The 24075-nt window shown below is 35.3% G+C and overlaps 1 protein-coding gene across 2 annotated transcripts; it reads right to left on the bottom strand.

Annotated features, from left to right (window-relative positions):
• Positions 1-1845: 1845 nt before the first annotated feature.
• On the bottom strand, positions 1846-16850 carry LOC148843032 (protein REDUCED CHLOROPLAST COVERAGE 3-like). Of its 2 annotated transcripts, none has more exons than XM_088959193.1 (24): positions 16770-16850; positions 16419-16504; positions 16269-16330; positions 16095-16187; positions 15917-15989; positions 15085-15414; positions 14915-14979; positions 14491-14622; positions 14356-14397; positions 13717-14250; positions 13466-13620; positions 12101-12605; positions 11173-11235; positions 10976-11077; positions 9920-10219; positions 9747-9839; positions 9540-9641; positions 9336-9440; positions 8658-8791; positions 8223-8406; positions 5507-5638; positions 5290-5402; positions 5128-5209; positions 1846-3895 (listed from the first exon to the last, which is right to left on the bottom strand). In XM_088959193.1, the coding sequence occupies exons 2-24, from the start codon at positions 16486-16488 to the stop codon at positions 2234-2236; spliced, it is 5133 nt and encodes a 1710-aa protein (XP_088815319.1). In that variant the 5' UTR covers positions 16489-16504; positions 16770-16850; the 3' UTR covers positions 1846-2233. The 2 variants fall into 2 exon arrangements, with proteins under 2 accessions (XP_088815319.1, XP_088815320.1); XM_088959194.1 differs by having other exon boundaries at positions 1846-3886.
• Between the last annotated feature and the right edge of the window lie 7225 nt (positions 16851-24075).

The raw sequence follows: 24075 nt of genomic DNA, 5'->3' as shown, positions 1-24075 counted from the left end.
TTCAAACTGAGAACAATATTGACTATTTAAATAGCCTTACATAACAAACTGAACAAGAATTAAGCAACCCATGTCTAACAACTCCTAGAAACAGGGTAAGACTAAAACAAACAAATAATGACTCCCTTAAGAATAGGGATTTATTGGACTAAGCAGTAACAATCCAACTCAACAAGCCTTAAACCCAAATTTTAGGGTCAAGCCGAGATTCACCATAAACCCGGCCCAATCCACCCGACTTGCACCCGTAGACATGCCCACATGCAAGCATCGCGGAAGACTCCCCCTCATCAATACCAGCATGGATCTCGACTGCCATGGCGTGAGCCACTTGTCTGAACTTCCCATTCGGCATTGTACACTTTTCTTTGAATTGCCTAAGGTAAGGATAGCCATCGCCCGAGACCAATGCCAAATTGCCAATGGCCTGAGCATCGCATCCGATGGCGAACGATAAGAGCTGCCGCCGCACAAACAGTCGCAGCACTGCCAGCACATATCTGCTCTGAAGAAGACATACAAACTTTTGATTTACGCCCAAACCCAAAAGTAAATATGAAGTCATATACACACGGCACGGGGAGATGGAAAATTAAGGGACGGGTGTCAAAAATATTTACTAGTGCTCATTAAGTGCAAATTGATCTGTTTTCCATTGGAGTTCTCTGTTAATTGAAGAATTGGGATGAGGAACTAGAGAACATAACAGAGAGTTTTGTTACAAAATGGACCTATGACTGCTTTAACAGAGTTTTGCACCCACTGAACATGTTTCTTCAAATAAGCAGCAATCACAGTACTCCTGACTTTCCCGGAGCCCAATAATCAAACTGAAACATTGGGTTAAAACCTCAGAATTTTCATCATGGTTTTGAAAACCGGACTGGACCAGACGGTCAGACCAATTGACCTGGGAATTCGTCAGGCAATTGGTTTCGTTTCACCCTAAAACCACTTGTGAGTTAAAATAACGAACTGCTGACTCGGGTTGCTGATCACCGACCTAGACAATGGTTTTTAGTCGTTTATTTATTTTAATTATTTTTTTATTTTTTAAATCAGAATGGACAGTCCATTCAAACCGGTCAACCGGACAGTTGGACCATTTAACCTAGGAACCAGTCCTCAAAACGGTTCCATGTCTGGTCCAATTTTTAAAACCTTGATTTTTATTATATAACTGTGAACAACCCCCTTGAGCCAATCCTCTACACCACAAAAAAAAAATCACAATTTGATTAATGTTATATAAAATTAATAATAACTACAAAATAATATACTATACCAAAATATTAATAAAATGGTTAAAATTTATCGAATTCATTTCTAAAATCTAATATTCCAAAAAGTCTTATTAGAGACCAAGAAGTTGAAATGGTCAAATTTCCATAATTTAAAACTCTTGGGAAGGATTTTAGATTCTGATTTGATGTTAAACAACTTCCTAATGTCAGGTACCTTTTTGAATATCACTACTCTTGAAATTCATATCATAATGAATTTCAGGGTCCTGGGCTCGAACAAAAACTTCTAATCCATCTGGATTCCCGCATGCTTGCTGTGCCTGGAGTCTGGACCCTGGACTGACCATAATACATCAGGTTATGGCCCATTGACTGCCCTACCAATTACACTAGTGCATTGGAAGTTGGAATCGCAACCAACAAATTTGCTTAGGGAGATGAATCTGACGTTAATCCAACAAAGATTCAAAGTTGGAAGTTGGACTAACTAGGGTATAAGGAAGCTTTAAACGAAACTGTAGTTAAACATTGGAGGAAAAAAGGTGTTCTATTCTTTCCACACATCTGACTCTGGCATGGCAGTGGATGACTTTGACCTTACTAGCAAAACAAAGGATTGAGATATCCTCATTTGATGATACCCCTTCATTTGTTTAAAAATTTTCATTTCCTTACAAAATCCATGGAACTAGTGTCAGTTGAACTGAATTGATCATATCTGCTCTCCTCTAATCGTACAATTTTAACATACAATGTCATAAACCCCGCTAGTTAGAGATGAAAACTGAAGACAATTAAAAAAAAAAAAAAAACAAACAAACAAATGGAAAAACGAATATCCTTGTGATGTTTTGTCTGCCCTTTCTCTCTTGGCGTAACCATGCAAATCTCTGACCCACTAACTCCATCTCTGAAGGGTCTGCAGGTAGACAAGATAACTAAAGGAGAAAAATCTTTTCGGCAATGTTCTTTTATGTTCGTTCAACCTTTCAACGGACTGAAGTACAGATAGACTGCTGAGCATATAACTCAGTTACCCCATTTGTGAAGTGTTGTCGGTTTCTTCTCCTCTTTGTGACAACTGTGAATCCTTCTCCATCAACATTCTTATGCTCATCTGTATCTACTCCCTTTGATTGTTCATCTTCAGCAGATTGAGACATTGATTCTGTTTTATCTCCATTCCCATAATGAATCTTGATAATTGCACTATCCCTTTCAATTGGATCTAAAGACTGCTCTAGAATATCAGAGTTTTTCTCTCTAGCTGCATTTCTAGGATCCAAATTATGTTGGACTGACTTCAAAATGAGACTAATCAGTATCTGCCTTGCAAGCTCTGCCTTTTGCAAGTCCATACTGCAGTCTTTCAATTTATCATCTCTACCTTCAGTACTGGATACTGGATCACGTTGTGGCTCTTCTGATATCAACTCCTCACCATTTCCATCCAAAGACCCAGATTCCTGATTTAACAAGGTAGGAACCTCCAAGTTACTATTTCCAAGAATATGCTGCCAAGCTTTTCTTGGAATAAATTCAGGTGCATGTGGATTCATAACTCTTGGAGGCATCAGGCTGCTTATATCTGTAACAGGGTTTTGGTAGTTCAGAAAATTATGTTTCATAGAAAAATCATGGCCGGTTCTGTAGTACAATGGTGATCTAGGTCCACAGGGGACTCTGGTGTCAATGGATGGATGAGGGTACATCCTCGTAGGCCTAGGTGAAACCATGCCTTGATTTGTTGTGTTACCATATATGTTTGTCACTGATCTGAATGAAGGAGCCATCAAAGAGAAGGACCTGGGATTGAACGGTTGGGCTTCGGCAGAAAGCTTTCTCCCATTGGTTTCTGGGGCCTTCTCATAATTAGTCAAGCACGTAGTCACTTCAAATTCAGGAATAGCTTTTTCTTCTTTGGTTTCATTATGGCCAGTTGCTATATTTTCCTCCTCCTTGACCTTTGCTATTTCAATGACAGTGTTGTCAGCTTCTCCAATGTGGGATGCCTCTGGTGAAATATGACAATCATGGGTATCAACTTTTTCCTTTTTTATCTCTTCAGGTTTCTCAATCACTGGCCTTAACACTGTACCAGGAGGTGCCACAACTACTTCTTTGTAAGAAAGAGACTTTGAGGCCCTTGCAGTGAGATTGCCAGGAGTAACCGGTGCTGAGAAAATTGTAGAGACTGGATTCTTTTCTTGCAACTTGGTTGGATTCTCTGCACCACTTGAACTTGGAGTCATTTGATGTTTTAGGGCTGCATACATGTCAATTGAAAATGCTTTCTTGGTTTTTTTCCTGTAATTTGCATCTCCATTGTCGGAGGGTTCGGAGGTGTTTATGTTTAGCTTTGCAAGAGCTGGTCGCCTTCTATCAAATTTACGGCCTACACTATTCCCAGTCTGTCCTTTTGAGATTGCTTCTTGCCAACCTTCATCAGCTTCTGAGTTTGATCCATTTATAGTTTTTGGATCATACGTACCAGTACCATCATTTTCTCTGAGTTCTGAATGTATTTCGCCTACCTTTTCTTTGCTTCTGTTGTCATCTTCTACAGAAATTTGCATTTTGACATCTAACTGGATGTCATCAGTGCTTGCATCATGTTGTGCTTGATGGGATTTCTCAGCAATCTGCAATAGCTAAAATACCATGGGCAGAAGCAGTTCAGGTGCAGCCAAAAGTTTGGCTTCAGAAGGAAGAACATGCTTGTTTTTTTTTTTGATAAATGAACAGAAGGTAGAACATGTTAGCATGACAATAAGTTCCTCTATTAGGTAACTGAGTTATCAATAGTAATGTTTCTAAACATGGTTGGACTTATGGTGGATTTTTGCAGAAAAATGTTAGTTTCTACAAGGCTTAAATGAAATCAGTATTCGGTAGTAAACTTCATTTAGTCTTAACCACCACCTTGGACTTGTATCTAAACAGAATTAAGATCTTAGCACATTATCAGTTTTACAGAGTGTGGATGTAATTGCTTTCCTTCATTTTTTTTCACTGATTGGGTAGTGGGTCTAAGCCTTCTTGGAAGCATTGTTAATATTTATCTCCTTTTTCTTCTATAATAAAATTTTCATGAATTATTGATCATAAATAGATATTAGTAGCTTCACAGAATTTTCATATAAATCTGACAAAATTTTGCAAGAAAATGAGTTTTTGTTTCCCTAATTGAAGGGATATTCTGGATGAAAATACAAAGTTAGCCTATTTTGACCATAACTTACAAGGTTCCCCAAAACATAATATAAGCTCCTAATATTTATCAACCTATTTTCTTTCCATAAGTAAAAGCAAAGGATTTTGATCTGACTTATATCATGGCATATGGCTCTTAATTTAAGTCACAAATAGAGAAATAATTGACACATTATTGGATCTTTAAAACACAATATGAGCAATAGCTTCAGGAAACTTCTAATTCTATGTCAGAATGATCCTCATCCATTTTTATTATTAACAGTTATTGGGTGCATTGGTTGTGAAACTCATGATTGTTAAAAGCAATGTATGGATTTATTCTGGGTATTGATTTATAATATGCATCCTCAATGTCAAATGCTTTGGTTCCCTAAATCAGTTGTGCATAAATGTTTTTATTTTATTTTTTGTCTCATCAAATTATCGTTGTCCTAAGTATGTATCTGCCTCTTTTAAGTTTTAACATTCCTTGGAATTTTGTTGAAATATTATGCGTTTTATTAACATTTCTCCCACACTGAAATTTTTTTATGAGAAATCTGCTCCTATAAAATATTTCCCAAATTCCTATTTCATAAGAATCAAAGTTTTTCCAAAGAATATGGAAAATCAAAAATGCAATTCTTGTTTTATTTCTGACATACCAAAATTATGTAAGACATGTTACCTTTGCACGTCGTAGTTTCTTCTGTGCATCTCTGACTTTTGAATCTTGATCTGGATTTATAAAATCAAGAAGATCTGACACACTGCGAGAAAGGGTCAAAAGTTTGGTGGCATGAAAAATGGTCATACAATTAAAAACAAAGTGGGAACAGCATATCAATACCTAAGATGACCTTTGCTTGCAATTGATGTGTCTCGCTTTGGAGTCCCATTACGAGCAGCTTCTTGCTGCTCTAAGACTTTTGATTCAAAATATTCAAGCCACGCAGCTGCATCCTGCATGAAAATACATGGAGCATTAATTTTCAAAATGTAAAAAGAAATTGTACTAACCTCTTAATTGTCACTGATTGGATGAAAACATTCCATGACTACCTTACCTGAGTACGGAGGTCTTCTGGTCCAAGTTTGGTTTGGAGTATCTTTAATGTAGTTTGTTCGTGCTGCACACTTAAGGAGTAAGCGTCCATCAATGAAAGAGCTATGGCAATTGCATGATAGCTTGCAGCAGTCTGTCAGGAAAAACACACACACACAAAAGGGCAAAGAAATTTAGCCACCTAGAAATAAAATGTACAAACACAAATATTTTGTGCCACTCCTTTTTCTGTAGATCAGCTCTTGTCTCTTCCTTCACCAAGTGAAGTGTGAATTTAGTATGCCCTTATTTTGTTTATCAGAAATAGAAGAAAAATATAATACCATCTTTTGATCAAGATTATTACTAAAGATAAACCTAACCAAAAAGATTATTGCTGAAGGAAATGATATTATGCTGGATAGACCCAGAGCATAAATCATCGTATTAAGTTCTTTATGTTGTGGAATGATAAGGTATAGGAAATAAATAGGTTGGATATGGACAGGATGTAGTTATATCTGGACCAAATCCAAATTTGTACACACCTTACCAGATTTGGCTCATATCTAACTTCAATCCATGGAACAAATCCATGTCCAACCTCTTTTTCTAATGGTATTTAGAACAGAACTTGAACATGTTTCAAGGGGGTTTGAGCCAATGATAGGTTCCAAATCCAACTCAAATTTTAATCTAGACGACACAGCTTGAGCCCAATGCATTTAAAACATGGATCCTAGTTAATAAATCAAACCAACTAGTTACATTGCATACCCTAAGTGGAGATCAACAGCAAGGATTATGGACTTTCTAGAGTCAACTTGGTTAGAAGAGGCATGAGGATCTGGCCTGTTACATTGCATGCCCTAAGTGGAGATCAACAGCAAGGACTGCAATACCTGTAGTTTTGCCTCCCAAATTTTGGTCCATTAACTTTTTGGAGCTTACTGGTGTTTATTTTGTTACATCATGGACCTCTTTGTTCTATTTAGAACAAAGATTTCAAGGGTAAAAGTCAATCAGTGGAAGAAGTGTTGATGAACATCCTAGGAATGCTGGCATCTTGGCTCTCAACTTGGTGGAAATTCAGGGGTCTCAGATAAGAGTCTTTGTTCGATTCTCATACATTTTGTTGTAATTAATTTCCTCTCTTTCTTTGTTTTTGCTTTTGGTGTCTGCGTATATCTGCTAAATGTACATGGAAGGAAGCCATCCCATCTTCCCTTCTTCTCCATTAACGAAATTTTCATTACCTTCTTCAAAAAACAGCAAGGAGCCAAGGATTGCAAAACAGATGCATCATGAAACATGATACAATGTTCTAATCCAGAAAAGCACATTGTTCATGGTTCAAATATATGTTTTGGGGTCGTTGAGTCCATAGGAAGGCTTATGCAGGTATCAGCCTCTAGTATGCTTTGGCTTGTGATCTTTATAGCTCCATATTGATGACATTATATGAAATCCTAAGTATACATGAACATAAAAATAAAACCATAAATTGATCTTCAATGTTTTAATGTTGCCTATAGGAGAAAAAGGTGTCATTTGTGTTGGATCAAAATCACAGATGAACCACAGTCCTAGCGCAAAGGACATTAGCATCTTTTATCTAATAAATTCTAGATACAAATATTACTTATATTGTTTTTACAATCATTTGATTGGACTAGCAAATGCACATGTGCTTTGCACGTGGAAAATTTAGATGATGATTATGATAGTACTTGTCCAATTTTTTCTATTTTCAATGTGGATAAGAATAATTCTTATTTACCACACTTACTTTTGTTTAATATGATGAATACTAGAGATACACCCAAATGTTATGTTTTCTACAGAATTTATATCTTTGTTCTTAATTTTTGTGTTTTTATCTTTTTAATTTTTATTATTTAAGTATGAAATCATGGATTTACCCATTTGACCCTGATGGTTGAATTGCTTACCCATTTCATCCATTTGACCCATTTAATAATTTTTATTATTTATTTGACCCTGATGGGTTTACCCACCTGGACAGAAGAACAATTTCGTTTTTGAGTCAGTTTTAAAAGAACATGGGTTTTATATTGTCAAAAGTATTAGATATAGATCTAAATAATAGAATCTATTGGTGAGAAAAAAATACCTTAAATATAGTATTTAATAAGAGATAATGGCAGTTAATACTTTAAGTAGAAGACTTAATGAGAAGGAATTGAATGGGGTGAAAAGAAATAGTTCAAATTACATTTTCAGCCCTCACAATTAAGAGGGACTAAATTCAAAATAAGGGTATTTTAGTCAAAAAAAGTTCCACAAGTTCACTCATACTTCTAATAATAGTATAGACATAGATTGATGTTTAGTTCAGAATATATTTAGAGGAGGATCAATCAATTGGATTGTACGAAACCTTGCAAATGTCCTAAGGTGGAACCAACCATTGCCTCAAACATAATAAACAGTGGTTTTGTGATGATGGAATAGGACTGCTCAATTTGGATTTTGGTAGTTTTGACTGTTGATATATATCTTAAACACTATATCCTAGAAGGGTGATGTAGATATTGCTGCAGAGAATATCTTAGTCCAAAAAGTATCAAAATAATTAAATACAAGTAGCAAATGTTAATATAAACATCTTCCGCTAAACTGTTATATTATTGCGAACCGTCATAGCTTTAATTTTAGACAAGATGCTGAGATTAATATCTAGATTGGGCAGAGAGAGAGAGGGAGAGAGAGAGAACCTGTATGTGGTCTACTCCTAGCAATCTTTGGTTACACTTGAGAGCTTCATGTAGGTATCTAAGAGCAACATGTACATTTCCCATGCCCTCTTCCATCATAGCCACATTTATGTATGTTGCAGCGGTGTTTGGGTGTGCCAGCCCACATATAAAATGAAGAAGGTATAATGCACGGTTGACATACCTGCCATTAATGCAAGAAGCCTCATAAGTCAAACTAAAGGCACAACGCCTGGTAGGAAATAAATTCTAAGATTTTGAAAAAACCTGGAAAATTGCAATCTACAAGAAAAAAGAAAGGTATTTTGGAAGCTAGATTCTCAGGAAAGTTTTCTTTGGATTAAAATGCCTAATAAATTAAGATGTCAAAGATAAACATATAGGTCATCTTAGAAAGCCATAAACAGTAAGAAAGATGAACAATTCCAAACTTACTTTAGAGCCAATTCGATGTGTTGGAGGCGATAATAGAAAACTGACAGATCACCATAGCTTTTCATTGTATCTGGGTGGTCCAGTCCAAGTTCCCTCTCATTTATATTTAATGCATTTTGCTGATATACAGCTGCCTTAAAAAGGAGGAAAATTGAAGTTTAAAGAGTTGAAGTAAATAAATCTTCTCCTCACATATATTTGTGAAAAATACATGCCAAAAGTGCAAGACATGTGAACCTGAACATCATAAACCAGTAATGATAATATTGATAGATTGGGTCAAAAATTGCCACTTCCATATGTAGGTGAGGTGGAAATGATGAATCTCATGATCATGATTCATCCTTGAATTTCAAATAAGGTGGTGATGCTTGATGTTGGAATTCACTAAGATCTTGCAGACTATTATAGCAAGAAAGTACCTTCCTGGTTTTCCATGTTCCTAAGAGACCTAGTCGTTCTAAACACATTCAAAGTTGCTGTTCATGGTCTCCATAAAAATCATTTGTAGATATGGGGTTTACAGACATTTGGTTCCAATCTTTCTATGTATCCTTTGTAGTAATGATATGAATGCTTTTACAGTTTTTCTTTCCATTATATATATTTTGATAACGGATGACAAAATAAAAATCTTCTTGTAATGATAGCTCAATATGACTATTAAGTTCATAGTACCTGATTAAAATCTCCTGTGTGGTAAAGAACCACAGCTAGAAGACTGTATGCGCTTGCAGTTGTGTAATGATAAGGACCACAAACAGCTATCATCTTTGATAATGCCTTCAAGTAAAGTGGTACAGAGGAGGTTAGATACTTAGATCCATTTATACCATATTTGAGAAAAGATTTGTGCATCTTACTCCTGGTCCAATTTGCTACCTTTGTTCCATAGTTGACAGCATCTTCTAGCTTTCCTTTATCTAGTGATGCCTTAGATGACTCCATTAGGGCCCGACCGTCAGCCGAAGAGAATCCTACATGCTGTGGAACATAAATCAGCATTACAGGTAATTTTGAAGCCATTATATATAAGGTGGAAAAATTAGAGACAAAAGAGAGAAGAAAAGAATAAGAATTTGTTCATACCTTGCAAACTGGGATCATACTGATAATATCTGACCTCTTAAAAGGGTTTGGACTGTTCATATCATAATCTCTTGGAACCAACTCAACTCCAACCTGGATTATTAGAGGCATTAGCAGTAATGAATAAACATTGAATAGAAGCAGAAGATAAAAGAAATGTTAAAGGAGGGTACTTTATGGCAAAGTCCCCGGAGAATTGAGAACTTATTCACGTGTTGAAACTCATTCCTTAGCTTCCAGCCAAATCTTATGGCAATGAAGGTCTCTAGCCACTTCATTTTGAGATTGTGGTCATGAGTGTCTTTCTTGCAGGACCCAAGCAGAAAATTCAAGGATGAGGCTATAGCTGCAGATAAGTCTGCTAAATTGTCAACTGAAGAAATCACAGCTTTAAGTATGTGCTTGAAGGCTCGAGTAACCATCTCATCAATACATAGAGACTGTATATGAGGTAGCTTCTCTGCAAGTTCAACCTGTTTGTATATAATGAGTAAAAATGTTGAACTATAGAAGCAGATCTTATATTTCTACAACATCCAGGAAAGAAACTGATGGTTTGGCTTAACAAAATAAATCTTGAGATAATGGAGCAATATTCAAAATCTCAGAAGAGTAAAGATGATAATTTCACCAATCAACATTTCTGATAATTTTACCACAACTATATGGTTTTTCCTTCAGGCCAACCTACCCTCTAATAATGTGGCAATAGACCTTGCTGTAAAGTTCAACAGTGGTATATACTATTACTCCAGGTTCCAGTATACTGATTATAAGTGTATTATTAAAAATATTACCCAAAAAAGAAATACCTAGATATACTCTAGAAGGAGAATAAAGTAACCATCAGTTTTATGAAACTCAAGTCTGGCATCAACCCAGTTTTCCTGCTGGTTGGCAGGTCAACATGTCAACCCACCACACTGAAATCCAGCCTGACAGGTTTCACAAGTTTTTGAAAACACAAGAAAAAATTACAAAAGAAACCATAATGCATACATATGTAAAACTTATATGCTGTTAAAATAACCCCAAAACTATTTTTGAATACTATATACGTATACATATTTGAACATATAGATTGACAGAATTGTCAAACTAGGATTGTCCAACTTGGTTTCTTGCTGGGTGGTAGGTAAAATGGTCTGAGCATCTAAACCTGGCTGGATCATGCAACACTAGTTAATTTATACATACATAAAAGAAGGAAAAAAATATTATTTCCTTACCAAACGTCCCAAGGAACGCATTTGAAGTCCTCTAGTATGCATAAAATCAGTTAGTGTGCGCCCATCAACTGGAGAAAGTTCAAGCGATCCAAAATCTGCAACCTGAAGAAGTAAGAACCCTCAAATCCATGTATAAATTAAGTAGAAATATATCAAATTTCGCAATATGATCTACACTATCTAGAAATGAAGATTACCAGCTTTGGTAAAGCAACTTCATCATAATACTTGTGGGCCATCTTGAGAAGCTCATCCAATGACTATGCAAGCACCAGATGTCAGAAAAAAATGAAATAAATAGAGGGGAAATATAAAATATATGCAAATTAAATCAGTTGATAGACATTATCTATAAATATTTTTCTGCTCAGGATATTTATTATCATTACTTCCAAATTTGTGAACTTCCAGCTCTTAGTTAGCAGTACTAAAACATGAATATGATGTCGACTTGTTAATACTTCACATACTTCCTTTTCTCTAATTGTTGTTACTTTATAGACTTTAAGTCTTCTATAAAGTATTTCTTTATCATTATATTGGGCCTCTAAGAGTCACAATGCGCAAAACCTCACATTGATATCTGAAATTAGGAAGCACATGTTTTATGCTAGTTTGTAGTTGTTTATTTTGCCCAAAAAGGACTTCTATTGTATAAGATTAGAGTTGGGACAGAATGGAAAGAAGAAACAAAAACAGATTACTTAATTAATGGATCTTCTGCAGAAAGTTTGTAGTCATCCCGATTGGATATCCAATTTTATCTACAACACCCTTTATTGAATGCCAAGGTATTTTAATTCTTTAACGGCCCTAGAAAGTGAAGAAGTGATTTATGCCTCATGTCAACCTCTTGAATATCTCCCAGGTGGGATTTGATGCTGAAATTGCAGCTACAGATTTATCAGGTCCACTGAACAGTGGATCCATAACCACAGAAAAAAGAATGGTGGATCCTTGACCCCTTCTAATGATGCTTCCTGTCTTGCACGATCCTGTTTGTTATACTATCATGTTTATTTATGTTCGTAACTAGAAAACCAATTTCAAAATCAAAAAGCATGCCAAGAATAAGCTTAATAGTTGAGCTATGAAATAGTATTTTAACAAAAGCATCTCAGAGACCTTTTGATGGAGATCTGTTTTGGTTTCTCTCAAACGCAAGAAGGCTGCCTCAGAAATCAACTTGTTTATTTCTGCATCACCATTGTACTCACTCTTTGTTTCCCCAGAGTCACCTTTTTCGTCCACTACTGTGTTGCTAATTTTAGAATCCTCTTCCAACATATCAGCTTTCCTACTTATACTATCCATTTTCCTTTCTCTCTTCTTTAACAGCTTTAATTGCTTACCAAGACCTTTAACATCCACTTCTGCCTTATTCTTCTCTTCCCAACAGACTTTAGACCCACCATTTGGTGACTTTTCCTGTTTTTGTAGATGTTGTACCCAACAAGCACCAAGCTCCCATCTGATGAACCTTTCACTAACAGCAGGTTCCTCTTTTAATTTAATCAAACTATCATTTATCACTTTCAGGACCAAACATCTAGCTGCCTCTAGACTATCCAAATTGGACAGAGGAGATTGACATTCAGAACCAAATGACTTGTGAAGCAATGTCCGTAAGCTGTAGAAGATAAATAACTGATTAATGCATGTAGTACACTTAAAACCAAAGCAACATAGTAACGAAAAAGGGTTTCATTTTTTTTCAAAAAATAAGGAGATAGGCAATAAAAAGGGTTTCATTCAGACAAATGTTTATTACGTAACTATAGAACAGTATAGAGAAGAGTCTAGCATACATATTACAATATAATAAATATTCTTACATCCTTACAAAAGCCCAATGTGGTTACAGAATCTCCGCTATATTTCTCTAGTTTTTGTTCTATTAAATTACCATTTTTTAACTTTTTTTGAAAGGGAAAACAGTGTTGGTTAACTGAAGTAGATAATTAAATTTATCTTAAGATGCCACTGAAAATGGTTTTAACTCTGGGTTTCTCCTGCTAATTTTGATGATCTTTCTATAGAAAAGGAGAATAACTTATTTCTCTATAAACTAGTTCATTCATGGTATGAATATACTTGAACTCTCAACTCTGCTTTCATTTTCATGTATATGCATGTATACTGGAGGGTAAGTATTTCATAACACGGCACTAGGTTTTGATTATTCAATTTTCTACGCAAAACTAGTAGTTGATACACAGCATATGAAAATGTTTGATAGACTTCCACAGTTTACTATGAATCTTTTCCTTCTGTGTCACTTTGATTTTCTTTTTTTTCTGAAAAAAAAAACTGTTCTTTCCTCATTTTACCAAAAGTAGAAGTTGAAAATTGTTGCAGATTCTTATCAATTGTCATGGACAACAAAATAAAAAAATGTGGGCAATGTTTTTGTGGAATGACAATAATTGGTCTTTCCTTCCTATTGATTGCATATGAAGGTAAATGCTTTTGTAGATTACAATTATACACCTGTTAACATTCAATGAATTGGCACCTCCATCGGGCTGATTGTCAATGTCAATATCTTGGGTTATGCAACTTCCATTATTTACCTCACCCTGGACTTTTACAATTGCAGTGTATCCCAAATGTCTAACAACAACCATGCCCAATGTAGAAGTGTCCTGCAAATGTACTATGTTGCTTCAGGGTTCATACTCTGAGAACATAATAGGAAAAAATATCAACGAAGAAAGAACAAAGGAGATATATATTCTTACATGAACAACCACATTCTCATCTGCAGTAATCCCTTTAAGTAGATTCCTTTGAATAACATCCTTACAGAGCATACTGGATTCTTGGTTTCCATTGACTTTCTCATTGGCCTTCAAGCTTATGTCTGCTGCATCCCGCTTTACTACAATATATAGATCACCCACATGATCTTCATACAAAATTGAGCCTGCAGAACTATTTGCAGAATGTTTCGAGTTCATATTGGAGTTTATGAGTTGGTTGATTACTGAGACAGCTTTAAAGATTGAGACATCCACAAATAGATTATGCAGCAAAAAGGCCTTCCTATCACGGATCAATCTCTCATCCTCAGTTTTACAAGGCAAGCTTGCCAATATTGAAAACTCTGTGGCCCATGGCCTATAATCATATTGACCACTTCTTCCCTGACCCCCACCACTGCCACCCCAGGTTTCATCTTCTGTTGGAAAGGGCAGAAATTTTGATGGGAACTCAACAACTGTTGGAGGGACAAGCCATGTATTTGCACGGAATCCATAGGGTAGATTACCAAACTGAAGAAGAGAAAGTAAGTCTCTGAGATGCATTCGGTTTTGAAAAAGAAAAGTAGAAAAACATTACATCTATTTAAATACATCTTAAAACCTAAAAGTTATCACCTTATTGTGTTCAACAAACGCTTTCATAAGGGATTCGTAAGCCTGTATTGATCATGAAATAATACTAATCAGAGACAAATGAATATAGATTCAAGAAACCAAGTCATGAATGTAGAAGGAAATTTAAGTCCCCACATTAGCAAACGCCTGGCTTATCTGTTGCAGCAGATCCACCAGAGAGTAACTTTGGATAAACTGCTTCCCTGCAGAGTAGAACCCTTTGACCGAGGCAACCACTGTTATTACCTTCCCATTGCAAATCTTAACCTGCAGATACCCCATTCATTCACTCCAGTGAACAAGAGCTAATGGAATTAATTGCTTCTGACATGCCAATGCCACTTGGGTTCAACCAAAGTTGCTATGCAACTCTAAACAAAGGACCGTTTATCATGATTGTCAAGAATTTTAGATGCAAAGATCATAAAAGGCTCAGAGCCTACGTGAATGTCATTAACAGTTTCAATTGAAGCAAACAATTCCTTAAAAATTCTAGCCTCCGAGCCTACGTGAATGTCATTAACAGTATGCGAACAAAAGAACGCAGAGATAAACTCACCTGAAACTCTAAGTAATCACCCTCGCGCCTCTCTTCCACACCACGAATATCACCTCTCTTCAGAACTGCAGAAAAGGCACATGATAACTAAAACCATTAATACCCATTATTCGTTTTCAATCCGCAAAAGAAAAAATAATAAAAATAAAAATAAAAAAAGAACAACATACACAGAATGGGCGGAGTAAGATGAGACAACGACAAGAAATCATAGAAGTTGGAGAGCTTCGGAGTTGGGTGAATCGTAGCCATGTCCAATTCCTTCGAAATAACAGAATCCGACGCTTCTGAAGCAGACCCAGTTGAAATTTCCCCATTAGAGGACGAATGAGCGCTTGAGATCGTCGTCGAGCTCGAATTGGAGTCACTCTGGTTTTTGGTTTTCTTGGCGCGGCCTTCCGTTCTTCCATCTTTCGGTTTTCCGAACCAGGTGGTGCACGCAACAATATCTAATAGCCTGCGTACGTGTGCTACCGCTTGATCTTCTTCGATGTAGTCCTCTGCAAATGAATGTTATAAATTGTAAATAAAGCGCACTTTTCAGGCAATAAGTATTCATAAATTGACCATACTACCCTCATAATTTGTCTCAATGATCTGTCACAGGGTATCCACTAGAGAAGACCATTTGCCTGAACGTTCTGTTTCAGTCTCTCAGAGGGCCCAGCTGTGGAATCTCTCTCTCTCTCTCTCTCTCTCTCTCTCTCTCTCTCTCTCTCTCTCTCTCTTCTCTTCATAGCCTCCATATATCGTCACCTTCCCCAAAGATCACGATCATCCAATTTACTGGGCCCATATCACGCATGAATCAATGACTTCATGCACATTATGTGGAAGGATTTACAGCTTAAATGGTCAGGAAAACAAGTCCCGTACGGTAGATATTGGTTATGAAATTCAATGGTTATCGCCTACATCCAATACGTGGCCATTAATGGCTCTTTGCATTTCTAGTTTATCAACTGTAACTGATACAGATGCATAGATGGACCTGTCACCTACCTTCAACCATCCTCAACACACATGGTTTCAGAGTGGCAACCTCGACTGCATCATTCAATCTCTGCCCTCTAACCTACAAACCAGGCCAATTCCAATCAAAACTAAATCAGAGAACCCATTTACTGAATTTGAGAAAGAATCAACAAAAAATGAGAATTAAAGACAAAAGGGCTTTTACCACATGAGACAGAGAATAGTTAGTAAGATGGCAGGTCTCAACATTGTTGGCCAATAGCTTCTTTACATCAATAATCTTATCAGTTGAGATTCCCTTCAAGGTGCCAGAAATGGATTTTGTATTAGTGAAGTTTTAATCAGAAAAATGATTTATTACAGGAAAAAAGAAGACTACCTTGAGTGTAATTTGTGAATCATATGGGGTGATGACAGTGATGTCGAGAAGACTGGGCACAACTACAAGTAGAAGATTAAAATATAATTAGTCTGAAAGAGAGCATTATTTCAGAGTGGATTTATTTAGATGTGAGAAGTATTAACTAACCTTTCTCTTCTTTCTTCTTCTTCTCTCCCTTTGCTTTATTGGTTTTGCCTCGTCCAGATTTTGGTGTCATATTCAATCAGAAAGAGCTGTATTTTGAGGGAAAAAAATTAGAAGCCAAGTTCAGAATTCATTGCTAAGATTACTAAAAGCAACTTGGAATCATTGTTTAGAGTTGATATATATGAACTCTAGCCAGGAGAAAGGAAGGTAATTAGTGAGAGAAGAAGGGAAGAGTCTAAAGAGAGACTAAGAAGCTGGATTCAAGAGAGGCAGAGATATAGAAGAAAAGTTGTAAAGGGTTTGAGGAAGGCAGGATAAGGATTTCAGGCTGGATTTGTGTGGAATACTGACCTCTCGTTCTTGCTTGCTTGATCTCTCTCTCTCTCTCTCTTTCTCTCTCTCTCTCCGAGTGTAAGTAACTGAGTGTTGTATGCTTTTTCTAGAGAAGAAGCTGGTATATTAAGACAAAATGGTGGGGGTGGCAAGAAGGAAGACGACGGCTGAAATGATGCCACGTGGCACATTGACGATGAGTGATGTTGCAGATGACCTGTTTGCTTTTACGTGTTGGGACGTTGAATGACAAGGCCCAAGGCCCATTAGAAAAGTGATATTTTTTTTTTCTCTCATTAATGTAACAATGACAAACAAAAAGAATCTGCTTGGTTTATTGACACTATTGAATCTCCGTCTTTCCATGGAATCAAGTGCTTACTCTCAATTCCAACTCACCAAGAAAATATCTCCATTTACATAGAAGGAATGCCGAATGCTTCATTGTGTTTAAAATATCAAATTCCCGAATTTCTGAAAAATAAAATGAAATGAAATATCCCTAACCACCTCTCCCGAATTTGTATTTCAAGAAGCTCATTAACCATAAATTATTTCCATTCAAACCCATAGTACAATTGTTGTAATTTGTAAACAAATGAATATAAAACAAGTCAAGTTCTCCAAACGAGAAAGACAAAATCAATAAGGTGACAAAACGAAAAAAAAAAAAATTGTTTTAAGTAGATGGTTCAAAGTGAGGTTAGTATTTTGTTGATGGGATGGGTGTCAATTGGATCGGGTTTGGTCCAATCCGATCCGGTTCAGTATGAATTTGTTACAGATGGATCAGGTCTAATCCAATCTGATGAATATTCCGGATCACCTTGGACTAATCCAATTCAATGTTTGGACTGTTTGGTTTTAATTTAGACTGGTTATAACTGAAACATGATTAATTGACATCTATATTCTTGTCTTCCATCAATCAATGGACTAGATATTGGCTCAATCCGACCAAATTGAATATAAATCCATTATAGATGAATCAGGTCCAATTCAATCCAATAAGTACCTTGGACCATCAAATCTGGACTGGTCCAATTCACAATGTATCGATCCATCCAATTCGTCCAAATTATCTACATATGACCAGAAGGCATATGAACACATGCATTTGCTGTTTAATATTTTGAACTCAATGTGAAGATTAGGTGATAATTTATGTCTTCTCTATATATTTCAATTAAATAATTAAAAATTATAATATTTTTATTTATTTATTATTATATATAACAAGAAATAATAGAAAATTAGATTCAGATTCTAGACTAATCCAACCCACCCACTTTCAAATGTGGAGAGGGTAGGATAGAGGACGGTTTTGCTTTTTAATGTACAAAAAAGGATTTGGATGCTTCAATTGCATCTCTCCTATATAAAACCTTCATATTTATATTGGTTCATATCTCTGCAAGTTAGAGGTATAACATAGTCGATCTTCTGTACTCTGTCATTCTATATTTTATAACTTATTTTTTTCCGATGGTAAGGAAATGGAGCCCATGCTATCTCTTATTTTATTTTTCTTTTTTCACACATGTGATGTCTGACATGGGATGCCAATTTTAATGAGTTTTAGGTCATATAATTATTGTACTTTTATATATATATATATATATAGAAAAAATATCTAACCCATTAAAATTTTATTTATATCCAAGTGCATCTATCTTGCACATATGGTACAAAAGAAAAGAATAAATGAAAGGACTGATTAGTGGATTTTTAGTACATTTAAATAAATTAGAATTGATCAAGTGACAAATTGACGTTAGGGTTTATTTGCAATAGGTAAGAGCGCAAAATGTATCGATATAAATGTAAAATTTATAAGAAGTACAAATATAAACTTAGTTCCCTCTTGCATTGATAAATTTTGTATCGCGTTTGGTTGTGTGTGAAAACAAGGATTTTTAGATTATTCTGCATTTAAACTTTTATCAAACATTGCAAGTAGACCTGTTCATGGGCCGGGTGGTCTGACGAGCTGGTCTGGCCCGGCCCGGCCCCTGGACGGGCTTGAACAGGTATATGGGTCCGCGGGCTTAACTTCAGGCTAAAAAGCCCTACCTGCAATAAATTCAAACCGGGTTCAGAATTTTCACCTCTTTCCCTTATTTTTCCAACCAAACCCTTCTTCTCCACATCCTTTTTCCCTTCTTTATATTCTTTTTTTAATGTAAATAAATTCTAATTTATATTGATTATTGAATAGGGAAAAATTCTAATTTTTTTTATTAGGTCGGGTTTCGAGCTCAGGCTTGGGCTTCGGGCTTTTTATTAGGGTCGGGCTTGGGCCCAAGTTGTAGGCCCGTTGGTCGGGCCGGGCTTGGGCTCGGGCCTAACATATTTCCATTAATGAAGAGTAAAAGCCCGACCCGAGCCCGGCCCGACCCATGAACATGTCTAATTGCAAGGTGCTTAATAGGACAAGAAAACATATAAAAGAAAATATGCATGCCTTCCATAGAGTTAGACTTCACTTATTGGTAAGTGCATTTATCTAGGTAAATTCATTTACTCATGTTATTTTGATTCCGAGGTGAGTAATATAATGACTTTTATATTCATAAAAAGCCAATGCTAAAATGGGCAAATTTGTCCCATTATGTTTTATAAATTTTTTCCCTATGTGAGAAAGTTATTTATCCACTATAGAGATGAGTACCCAAAGGATATATTACTTGCTGAAAAAAGAATGATGTAAAGTTGGTCAATGGAAATCACTTTTCTATTTATCAACTCCCCCCCCCCCCCCCTATTTAGGGGTGTCCATGAAAAACTGAAAAACCGAACCGCAAAAATGCGGTTAACCGAACTAGTCGGTTCGGTTTCAGTTTGAAAAACTGAAGGAATGGTTTGATTTTCAGTTAACCTATAAAAAGTTGACGGTTAACCGAATCGACCAGTATATATATTTATATGTATATTTTACATATATTTTTAATATACGTCACATATTTTCTATGTATTTTATATAAATATATACTTATATTATATTTATATATATTATATATTTTTAAAATACTTATAATATACTATATATCATTTATTATTTATAATATAATATTATACATATATTTATATAATATATATTATAAATATGAAAAACCAAAAAACCGAAGAACCAAATTGGTCAAAAACCTAAACCGATAGACCAGTTAACTGGTGGTACCGGTTTGATTTCGGTTTGGCAAAATGAAAAACATGTACTACCGATTCGGTTTACAAAAAGGGGGCATGGTTCGATTAATTGAACCGTGGACATCCCTACCCCTATTCACTTATCTTTATTAGGTAAAAGATACTTTAGTTCCCATTTGGGAGGGCTTTCATGATGTGGCTGTTTGGGTTATGGCTGAATTGGCCTCGGGTGTCACGTGTCATCCCCATGGCTGCCTTATCACCTTGGCCACATCGGCACCATATCATCAAATAAGCACAACCAAGATAGGAGAGCATCGTATACATAAGGAGGACAACTCCATTGGGGATTAAGTCTTATCCCGAAGACCTTGGCAGATAACCTTAAAAGCCTCATCCGAATTAAACATAAATCTTTGGCTATAAGTAGGTAATCCCCACTCGAGGTAAGGGACTTTGGACTCTTCAGCCTCCACACTGTTACTTTGCTTGAACCAGTACTGTTCTCTCAACTGCTCGGCTCGACCACCCACTGCTCTTGAATAACTTGAGCATTGGAGTACCTACTCGAGGAATAACCCCTCGGGCCTTTGACTCTGTTCGTGGTTTCAGATCTTGGAGTGCGGCTTTGTCCTTCCACCTCGGCCTCATCCAATTGGTAGGACTATCTGACTGTAACCTCGCTTCAAGAAACACCTCGGATCAAACAGCATCAGCGACTTCTAGTGTTTCAAGCTAGCCCCACATGGAACTGTAGTAGTTGTATTTGGTGAAAACGAAAGCCAATATTTGACATTCCCAACATGAGAAATGCAATTGTAACATAAAGCTACTCCAAAAAGATCATCTAGAATATAGTAGCTCAACCACCACAGCTTAGCTAATGCTAGGGGTGAGCAAACGGTTTGTTCGGTTTAAAACCAAACCAAATAAGTCAAACTTTCCAAAACCGAATTAATATAATTGGAAATCAAACTGAAACCGAAGTTTGGTTAAACCGAACAAACTGAACTGAATTTTTTTTTCAATTAATTTGGTTGTTTCAATTAAACTGAACTTCAAATAGGTGGATCATTTACAAAGACCTGTTATAGCTTCAAAAAATTGAACATAAAACTCAGTTTGGAAGGAGTACAAATGCAAATATGTAGAGCACAAAACCTTATATTTTATATTATTTTGATATATATATATATATATATATATATATATATATATATATATATATATATATATATATATATATATATATTTGTATTTATACTCTTTCCAAACTGAGACTAAATATCAATTTGCAAAGAACTGTTATCAGTATTCATTTCTTCATAATTTCTTTGATATAAGGAAAAATTAGAAATTTAGGAAATTATTAATATTAATTTTTCGGTTAATTTCCAGTTTAGAAGCTGAACTGGAAAAAGAGGAAGACAAACTGACAAAGGAGAAGGGGATTTGCATTTTTTTCGAATACGCTAGTATACACATTCTATTAAGATTTAGGAAATTACTAATTTACGTATAAAAATTTGGTTTTTTCGGTTAACCAAATTGTTAAATACAATAACCAAAACCGAAACTCAAACTCAAGCTTCTAAGAAACCGATATTTACAACCAAACCAAACCAAATACCCAAACTAACCAACTCAAAAGCACCGAACCCGAAATTTCAGTTCGATTATTCGGTTTTAACCGAAGCATGCTTACCCCTGATTAATGCAACTTGCCTCAAACATAAGAGCCATCCTTAATATGGTCAAGTAAGCTGCTTATTTTCTTCTCACATTGATGTTACATATATTAGCTATTCCTCCACGGACTCAAAAGGAAGGTTGAGACTTGAGAGTTGTAATCATAGGGATCCACAGGTCATTCCTAACTTTGTAAACTTTTTAAGTGATAAAAAAAAAAAAAAAAAAAAAAACAAAAACTAAAGTAATCCTTTACTTTATTCTCAACTTTTGTACGAGGCAGTATCATTTTTATTTGACAGGTATGAGTCTACTCTCAAAGTATAATTGAGTGGGAATCATTTATGCTTCAAACCTTCCAATATCTCATGACATCCATATAGACAAAAGCTTAAAAAGAACTTGATGGTCATTTGGTGTTCCTCTGAATATGCTGGCAAGGTTTCAAACCTATATAACTGCAGATTTTCCGTGATAAAAGTTAATGTACCTCATTTGCATTTGCAGTACTCCACTACTTTATTCCCACTCATTAATCAATTAGGACATGTTTGATTTAAAGGAAAATGTAGTTAGGGAAATCTATACAAGGTTTATAAAGTTTTTTTTCCTTTTCTTTCTTTTTCCTACTTTTTCCTTCAAACTAAACATAGTCTTAGTGAATGACCCCCTGTTCTTGTTTGACACTCATTTTTTATATTGTAGATTTAGGTAATTATTTATTTGATATTTCTTTTGATATATAAATTTGTTATTTAATTTAAGACAAGTTTTGTTTTTAAATAATAAGGGTCCATTTGGCTCGCAATTGGAATCGGAATCGAAATCTTTCAGAATCGAAATCGAAATGGCCCATCCCCATAGTTTGTTTGGTTCAGATAGGAATGAGAATGTGAATTAAAATCGGCAGGAATGAGATTTCATTCCCAAGGGAGGGGCAGGGAATGGCCACTCCCTCAAATTGGGGAATACCATTCCAGCAGGAATGGAAATTAGATTCCGATTCCAGACCCCTATTTCCATGAACCAAACGGGGCCTAAGTTAATTATCCACTTTATGGATCCTACATTATTTGAAATGGGTTTTTATTTTCTTATTTTTAGTGGAGGTAACTACCATTAATCTTAAATACTTAATCAATGTATAATAAAAAAAAATGCAAAATATGTGACAACAATGTTAAGGGGGGAAATGCTTGATGATCTCAAGGTCATGGTGAAACCAGGTCCTCACCATGAACAAGGCATGTTAGTTTGGTGCCCAGCATTGTAGAGCCTCATGACCAGCTTAAGAGATGGAATCATTCCTCATCAAGGTTTAAAGTATGGGTATGTATTGGATTTTGCATAAATCTGTATGGAGTGTGGAGAGCAGGTTTATCCAACTGTGCTTTTAGGCTGTGTTTGATTGCATTGTAATTTTATTTGCATTAGTACAAATGTATAAGAATGCAAATTCTGGTTTAATTTTTCTTTGGATTTCACTTTATTCTGCTTGAGGTCTTATTTTACTTCATTTGTATTGAAATCAAACAAAATAAGGTAAATTTTGAAATAAAAATAAATCATAATTTGCACTAAAATCTTTTACACTACTATGATTTTGCATCAGTGCAAATAAATTCGCATTACAACCAAACACAGCATTAGGCTCAATTTGGGAGGAGTACGAATAAAAATATGTACAGTATAAATATATACAAAATGCAAAGTTTTGCACTCTATATATTTGTATTTGTATTTCTTCCAAAGAGTACAAATGCAAATATGTACAGAACAAATACATACAAAATAATACAAAATATAAGGTTTTACACTCTACATATTTGTATTTATACTCCTTCCGAACTGAAACTTAGGGATAGTAGTGATATAATTTGGGATGAATTAACCCAATTGGAAAAGCCAGACTGAGTTAGGTTGGTTTAGGGTTGAGGTCTTGAGCAACCCAACCCAACCCCAAAAATTCTAAATTCAACCTAAGCCTTTGGTTAGGGCTTAAGGTTGGCTGACCATCGATCCAACTTGCACCCTAAATTAAATGTGCAACTTGGATGGGTATTTTAATTGAGCATTTGTTAAATTTTCAAAGGGCTTGGGCCCAATGCAGAAGAGTACTAACAATATAAAAAATATGAACAATGTATCAATGAGTGTTGGTTGATATAAACTGATAATTATTGAGAATATAATGCCATATTTAATTGAAAAATTAAAGAATAAAAAAAGAAAAAATAATTATTTATTAAAATTTTTAATTTTTAATTATCAATAAGATTTATATTGGTTTCATAAGCATATCCATTTATATATAATTTTTTTTACCATTTTGACTGCTTTCCATGTCACACTTCAAATTAACTATTAGAACGCATGTTTATTGTGTGCCATTTGAGCTATGTTCTAGTGATACATTCATTTGTAGAATATATATATATATATATATATATATATATATATAAAATTTCCTAAGGTATTCGTTTATGTC

Source organism: Nelumbo lutea, chromosome 8 (assembly GCF_056320005.1).
Source record: "Nelumbo lutea isolate HS-2025 chromosome 8, American lotus-T2T, whole genome shotgun sequence".
Lineage (NCBI taxonomy): Eukaryota > Viridiplantae > Streptophyta > Magnoliopsida > Proteales > Nelumbonaceae > Nelumbo > Nelumbo lutea.
The sequence above is the reverse complement of the archived record's forward strand: the minus strand, read 5'-3'. Positions and strand labels throughout refer to the sequence as shown.